General features: G+C 48.1%; 1 protein-coding gene across 1 annotated transcript; it reads right to left on the bottom strand.

The window, feature by feature from the left end:
• Nucleotides 1-2226: 2226 nt before the first annotated feature.
• Nucleotides 2227-3627, bottom strand: LOC125518915 (aspartyl protease family protein At5g10770-like). Its single transcript, XM_048683806.1, has one exon. It carries the CDS (start codon nt 3625-3627, stop codon nt 2227-2229), a length of 1401 nt encoding a protein of 466 aa, XP_048539763.1.
• Between the last annotated feature and the right edge of the window lie 4270 nt (nt 3628-7897).

Raw genomic sequence — 7897 nt, 5'->3', positions numbered from 1 at the left:
AGCAGATAAGCGAATAAAAATAGCAAGTCAGATATTTTTGTGGGCTTTATGTTCTTTCTAAAGAGTTTTATTTTTGTTACAAATGCCCGTAGTTTTATTTGGCTCTTCTTTTTCTTTTTTTAAAGTACCACATTTATATTACTAACATCAGCAGATTACAACATACAGTACATGGCAAATCTTAGGAGAAATCCAAAGAGACAACACAGCAAGCAAAATTACAAGAAGCACGGAAAATTTACAGAAAAAATCTTCATGGCCCTTGCAACCACCAACAAAACCGACCATAATTTTCCGTCACCGCTGTCGCCGAAGCGTCCGTCAAAGAGGAGAAGAAACGGTCACCATCAAGTCAAGATCGAAGAGAAAGCCATAGCAGCAAAACTGCATTGTGAGCCTCTGAACAGGAGTTGCCGCGAACGGTGCCGCACTTGTCGCTGTGGGTTGTCGGCCGGAGCAAATCTCCTCTCCTCTTGGATCGCGATTCTGAAGTCTTCATGCGGCAACGCCGTCGAGGGCTCCAGAACCGACAACCTTCTTCCACCTTTGAAGAAACTCTAGGTTTATCATATCTTGGATGAGAACGCTGCCGCAACACCGGCCACCTCCAACACCAATACTTTTGGCTTCATGGTGGCGTCGAAGGAACCACTGACGCAACGTGGACGAAGCCAAAGAAACATGACCCTCAACAAGACCTCGACCGCCGTCTTGAAGGCCTTGCTTGGACACACATCTGCGACTCCTCGACGTCGTCGTAGAACGCCGTCAAGGCGGTGGTCCGGAAGCTTTTATTCCTGGTGAAGACGTCAGCACCGACCGAGCGACGTCGCCTGAACAAACTAAGCATGGACAAACATGAGCCAAGGAAACCCTGCTCCCCAACACAGCCATCGCCGCTGGAGCGACGAGCGGAGGGAGGGGAGTCGGCAGGTGTGCGTCCTCGGAAGAGAAACTGCTCTCCTTGCGTGTCGCCTATTCACCTGGAGAGAGAAAGAGGAAACATAACTTTTTTGGGCTCTCTTTGTGTGTTGCATCATGCTCCGGAGAAGAGGAGGAGCTTGCGCTCCGTATCGCGCTTGAGCGCTCGCGGGTTGATACGGGCTGCAGCTCTGGGTCCGGTGCGACGTCCCCTGTCGCCCGTCATGCCAGCTCTGATGCCGGCACCGGTCCTTTCCGCCCCGCGCACGGATCTGCGAGGCCTTCCAGATCTGCTCCTCCCGCCCGACGGCCTTCTCCACCTCCGGGCGTTGCTCTGCGCGGGCAACGCTGGGTTCTAGTGACCGTTCAGCAGACGCCGTGGATGCGGACTCCGGAGTCAGAGGCACGAACTGCCCGCCGCGAGAGGTAGAGGGCTAGGCATACGGCGGGCGGGTCCGACGAGTCTGCGTGGTCCGCCCGCCGCCGTCGGGTGCCCGACGAGGAGGACCGTCTCTTCGAGTGGGTGTGCCGCCGGTCATGGACTGAGGCGGAGACGAAGGCCCGACGGCTCCAGAGGCTCAACGCCAAGCAGCTCCAGCTCGGCATTGAGCAATCTGAGCGGGAGGCGGCGGAGGCTGAGGGGGAGGTGACAAGGGTGGCCAAGCTCAAGCACCAGCAAGACAGCGTCGTCCGACGCTTGCAAGGCTTCATCGTCATCTCCGATTCCTCCTCCTCCGACGGGTCCGACAGCTCCGACGTCGACTCACCTCCTGCCGCGGACTCTTGCAGTTGCGCCAGCAATCGAAAGGGCGGAGGGATGACGCGGAAGTAGTGAAGATCCATCTTTATTTCAAGTTTTAGTTGTAGTTTGAACTTGTCCGCCGTATTATGTGTATTATGTGAACTTTGACTATCTTTTGATGATCTGGGTGTGATCTTGTGATAAACGGATTGTGCATTTGTATGTCCGCTCATAATCTATATAGTTTTTATCAATGTTGCATGGTTTAATATGAAAATAGGAGACGGAATATGAGACACGTGGGTATGGAGACACGGATATAGGAAGTGTCTGGTGAGTGCCCACCAGCACGCCGGGGCGTGTCCGCGGGCGTTTGAGGGGCCGGATTTGCTGAGTTCGGCTGTAGATGCCCTTAGAGTACGCTTTTTGTAATTTTGGGTTGTGCCCTTCACTTGTTAAACTTCCACTCAATCTTTATTTAATGAATGTGGCACATCTTTGAAAAAAAAGTAAAGTACTCGCGTGGTATGTGCTCTTGAACGAAGCAAGAGGGCGACGCACACTCAGCAGGCACCAGCTCTGAACCCGACGCTTCCGCGGCCAGAATCGTACAAGAGCTCCAAGGTACGCTGATTCACATTGCCGATGATCCCGCCGCTGCTGTCGGAGCTTTCTCCCCTGAAGGCGAGGCATCCTTCCACCAGAACCCCCGACGGCACGCTGAGGTCGACGGTGGTGCCGCCGCTGAACGTGAGGGCCACCTTGGGCACGGTGACGCTGCTGTTGCCGGTGAAGTTGTAGCACGTGTCGAGCCCGTTCTCCGACGGCGGCAGGAGCGGGTACTGGGACATGGCGCTCTGGAACGCCGTGCGCAGCGCCGCGTAGGCCGTCTTGGGGAGCCCCGTGATGACCGTGCCGGAGTCGATGATCATGCCCTTGGAGAACACCGCCGGAGGGATGTCCAGCGCTGTCCCGCCGACGCTTATGCCGGTGAGCGTGACGACGTAGAACGTCGCGAGCTCTGGGGATAGGCGGCGCATCGGCGTGAACAGGAAGCCGGCCGTGTTGTTGCTCGGCGCGCCGAGGGTGAGGAACCCGGCTCCGCCGCTCGCCGGCGGGAGGCAGTAGGAGAAGGCGCCGCCGTAGACGGACGACGTCTGCGACACGAGCGACTCCGGCGCGCCGCCGAGGCCGAGGAGGCCGTCGAACTTGTCGTAGGGCCCGTGCTGGTTGCTGCCGCAGCCGAAGCTGAAGTTGCTGACGGAGACGCCGGCGTTGAGCGTGAGCGTCTCCGTGCTGTACACCCCCGTGGTGACCGCGAGGTTGGCGTACTCGATGGCGTACCCGCACAGAGAGGCGCCGTCCGTGCCGTTGGTGCAGCCGTTGTCGTAGCTGTCGACCGAGAGCGCCTTGCAGGCGTCGGTGGCGCAGGGGATGGGCGCGAACGTGGACGACTTGCTCGGGTCGAACAGGGGGTCCTTCTGCGGGTAGCACTGCGTGGAGTTGCAGGGCGCGCACTGCACCCACGACAGGTCGCTGCCGGTGTCGATGAGCACGGTCTGCTGCACGGGCGGCGTGCCGATGCCCAGGGTGACCACGTACTCCAGCGAGTCCACCGAGTCGCCGAGGAACGTCGGGACGCTCGCGTCTCCTGCTGACAACATTTTCCTGCGCGCCGAGGCCTTGCGAATGATATAGTTGGCGCGGGCGCGGTCCCTGCGGAGCCTCTCGGCGAGAGACGGCTTGCCGCTGCCCCCCGAGGGCGCGCACGGTCCGTGCCGGTGCGCCAGGGGCACGGACGCACGGTTTGGCAGCGCAGAACTGACCGACGTGGAGCATGCTGCTTCTGGCTCGAAGGAGCTAGCCGGTACCACGACGAAGTTGTGCTCGTTGCCTCCAAGCGCGACCGAGTAGAGGCAGCATAACAGCGCGGACCAGAGCACGGGGGAAACCATGGCTGTCATGTCCTAGGTTCTTGCTTGTCAGGTACGGATGATCGGGTGAGTATTTATCTGCCAATGTCGTTGGCATTTCGATTTGCACTCATCGAAGACATACGGGGAAAACTAGGCAAAGATGTACATTAGGACTACATTACTTCCGTCGCCCTAATTGGATGTACATGCTGCATTGTCCTATTGTCCTTGGCAATGTACGTCGGACTTGCATGCGTTGCCATATGCCGACATATCTGATATGCTTTTGCATTGGAAACATCATTCGAAATGCTAAACAGATGTGTTCGATCAGCCAACAGCGACAATGTCGCCTTTGCTGATTATCAACATGACGCTATCTGTTTCTTTGGGTAACGACCATCTTTGTCAGGCAATATTCAGATCCAAGCATTTCCTATTTGGCGCTTAAGGCGTCAACTTTTTTTTTTTTTTAGACACGCTTAAGGCACCAGTTAATAGGCCCACGGCCGATTCCACCTCGCTAGCAAATGGGCCAGCCAATATAGGATCCAATAACGGGATTTCGCTGTTGTTTTGAGAAGCTTCTACTAGCTTTCCAGCCCGGTTACCCCTGAAAAGAAAAACTTTCCAGCCAGGTTTTGCGAAGCTTCAAGCTTCCTATTTTTTTGTCTGAGTTTTTGGACTGGGTCTTGTCCAGTTTTTTTGTATCTTTTCTTTCTGTTTTCTACTTTTATATTTTAAAATTCAAACTTTTCCAAATTCACGAATCATTTTCAAAACATTATACTTTTTTCTATTTCGTGAGCTTTTTCTAAAATTGTATGAACCTTTTCCAAATTCAAGAACTTTTTACATTTTTGCTATTTTTTATTTTATTTCTTGCAACTATTTTAATTTTATGTAATATTTCAAACTCAAACATTTATAGAAATTTGGTGTTTTTTCTCAAATTTACTAACTACTTTCAAAATTTTGAACTTTTTGATATTGCGATTTTGTTTGTTTTGTTCCTTTTTCAAAATTTCAATTTTTTTATTTCTGATGGTCAACAGTCAACTGATTAACTAATAGAAAATAGGAAAAAAACTAGGGGAGGAAACAATAGCGAGGGATTATAAGGGCCGGCCCATACGAGCGGCCTCAGGCGCTATCGAGACAAACGGGTGCCTGAAGCGCTATATGGGAACGGAATAAAAAGAGAAAAAAATCGGTTGTGAAATGCAGTAATTATTCTTTATTCTTATAATTGATTGCAATAAACTCGCCTCAATCTTCTTCGAATAAAAATAGATCATGATATGATCATGAGACTTGACAAATCAAGATTCTTCTATTCTAAGAAAGGGGTTTTTCATAAGAAAACGAGGTCTCTCAGATCCACTACACTAGCGTTTCGTCTCTCACCGGATCACGGGCTTGTTACATAATTGTGTCCGCCTACATAGGCCCAACTATATATACACATTCTTTTCCGCCAAAAAACACATTTTTGTTTATTTTAAAGAAATGCTTATGAGGTTTTCCTCACATGCTATGATTTGTGAGTTCATCGGTGGCATAGATTCATCTAATCCGTTTGTCCTTATATGAGGACACATGACTTTCGATATCTAAATATTTACATTTGTAGAAGCTTCGGTCAAATGAAATCCAATTTGATGCATTAGTAAGAACCATGTTCAGGATTTAAAAATCCATATTAGCAGTACAAGTTGTTTCCTCATGTGGTCACCACTCTGTACCCACTGATGTTTTCTATAAAAGAGCCACACAATTGCTTAAGGAGGAACCCAAACCAAATCATTCACTACATCACTGACATTCAGTTCAGGCGGTCACCACGGCATTGACAATGCCACCCTAGCCTACATGCTACCTTAAATTCTCATACAATAACAACATGTGACATACGATCAATATACTACTCTCATCCCACTGGTTAGGTGTGCATCCATAATGGCCAAGGTCATGGGCTTCTTCTCCACCCACCAACCCAATCCCCAATTCCCGCCTCTAGTCCACGACTATCTCAGACGCCCTTTGACCTCTATCATCTCCACGGATGATCGTCACTGCATGTTGATACGCCTCCGTCGTATCTACTTTTCCAAACACTTTTGCCCTTGTTTTGGACTCTAACTTGCATGATTTGAATGGAACTAATCCGGACTGACGCTGTTTTCAACAGAATTACCATGGTGTTATTTATGTGCAGAAAAAAAGTTCTTGGAATGACCTAAAACTTTATGGAGACTATTTTTGGAAATAATAAAAAAAATCCTGGCAAAAGATCAAGACCAGGGGGCTCACACCCTAACCACGAGGGTGGGGGCGCGCCTGCCCCATTGGGTGCGCCCCCTACCTCGTGGGCCCCCTGGAGCTCCTTCGACCTCAACTCCAACTATATATATTCACTTTCGGGGAGAAAAAATCAAGGAGAAGGATTCATCACGTTTTATGATACGGAGTCGCCGCCAAGCCCTAAAACCTCTTGGGAGGGCTGATCTGGAGTCTGTTCGGGGCTCCGGAGAGGGGAATCCGTCGCCGTCGTCATCATCAACCATCCTCCATCACCAATTTCATGATGCTCACCGCTGTGCGTGAGTAATTCCATCGTAGGCTTGCTAGACGGTGATGAGTTGGATGAGATTTATCATGTAACCGAGTTAGTTTTGATAGGGTTTGATCCCTAGTATCCACTATGTTCTGAGATTGATGTTGCTATGACTTTGCTATGCTTAATGCTTGTCACTAGGGCCCGAGTGCCATGATTTCAGATCTGAACCTATTATGTTTTCATGAATATATGTGAGTTCTTGATCCTATCTTGCAAGTCTATAGTCACCTACTATGTGTTATGATCCGGCAACCCCGAAGTGACAATAATCGGGACCACTCCCGGTGATGACCTTAGTTTGAGGAGTTAATGTATTCACTATGTGTTAATGTTTTGGTTCGGTACTCTATTAAAATGAGGCCTTAATATCCCTTAGTTTCCGCTAGGACCCCGCTGCCACGGGAGGGTAGGACAAAAGATGTCATGCAAGTTCTTTTTCATAAGCACGTATGACTATATTCGGAATACATGCCTACATTACATTGATGAATTGGAGCTAGTTCTGTGTCACCCTAGGTTATGACTGTTTACTGTTACATGATGAACCACATCCAGCATAATTCTTTATCACCGATCCATTGCCTACGAGCTTTCCATATATTGTTCTCCGCTTATTTACTTTTCCATTGCTATTGTTACAATCACTACAAAATACCAAAAACATTACTTTTGTTATCATTACCTTTTGCTACCGTTACCACTACTATCATATTACTTTACTACTAAATACTTTGCTGCAGATATTAAGTTTCCAGGTGTGGTTGAATTGACAACTCAGCTGCTAATACTTGAGAATATTCTTTGGCTCCCCTTGTGTCGAATCAATAAATTTGGGTTGAATACTCTACCCTCGAAAACTGTTGCGATCCCCTATACTTGTGGGTTATCACATGTCGCCGCCGCTTATCGTCATCCACCACCTTGATGACCCCCTGGAAAGCCTAGGCCGGCTGATTCACCCAGACAAAAAACAGGTAAATATTTATTGATCTCTTTGAATCCCGTTCGAATAAGATTCCAAATACATTTTTTATTGAATTGATGGTTTGGATTTGTAGTGCCTAAAGTGTTTGGAAACCAAGGGTTTGTGCGACAATGGCCATGTAATGCATGTGAAGCACTTCTGCATCAGGCTTTGAGGAGGGCTTCGAAAATAAGCCAACATGTTTTTTACAGGCTGTTTTGTAAAACATGGTGTGGCTAATTTGTTGTTAGTTAGTTCAACCTATTTTACTAGTAATCCAGTACTTAAGTGGTTGTTTAGGTTGTCACCATGACATAAGTTTTATAAATTGGGAAATTGTTGGTATATGTAGTTATTTTCACACATACTCCGCAAATAAAGAACTCTGATGAATAGAACAATATATTTTCTTATAAAGCCATGTCGCAATTTATATGTCATGGCAGGGTAATTTTTGTTTCCCTTTAATTTTTCATAGTTCATTCCATGCTTTGCAAGAGAACAAGTCCGAAGAGTTGTTAGTTCCATCATTTTAGATGACAACTATTACACCACAACTGAAAAAAATAACTTTCTTTTCTATTGTTATATCGCTAACTATAAAGGGCAAACATTTATCAGTGGACCAACTTGGAAATAATTTGCCAAAGTCTACAAATTCTATGTTGGTATCAAGTTATACTTTGATATTAACATACATGTTCCTAAAATCACCGTGGATTCTAACAATGTTT

This window comes from Triticum urartu, chromosome 7 (genome assembly GCF_003073215.2).
Source record: "Triticum urartu cultivar G1812 chromosome 7, Tu2.1, whole genome shotgun sequence".
Lineage (NCBI taxonomy): Eukaryota > Viridiplantae > Streptophyta > Magnoliopsida > Poales > Poaceae > Triticum > Triticum urartu.
Note: the sequence above shows the minus strand (reverse complement) of the source record. Positions and strands in the feature narration are given on the sequence as shown.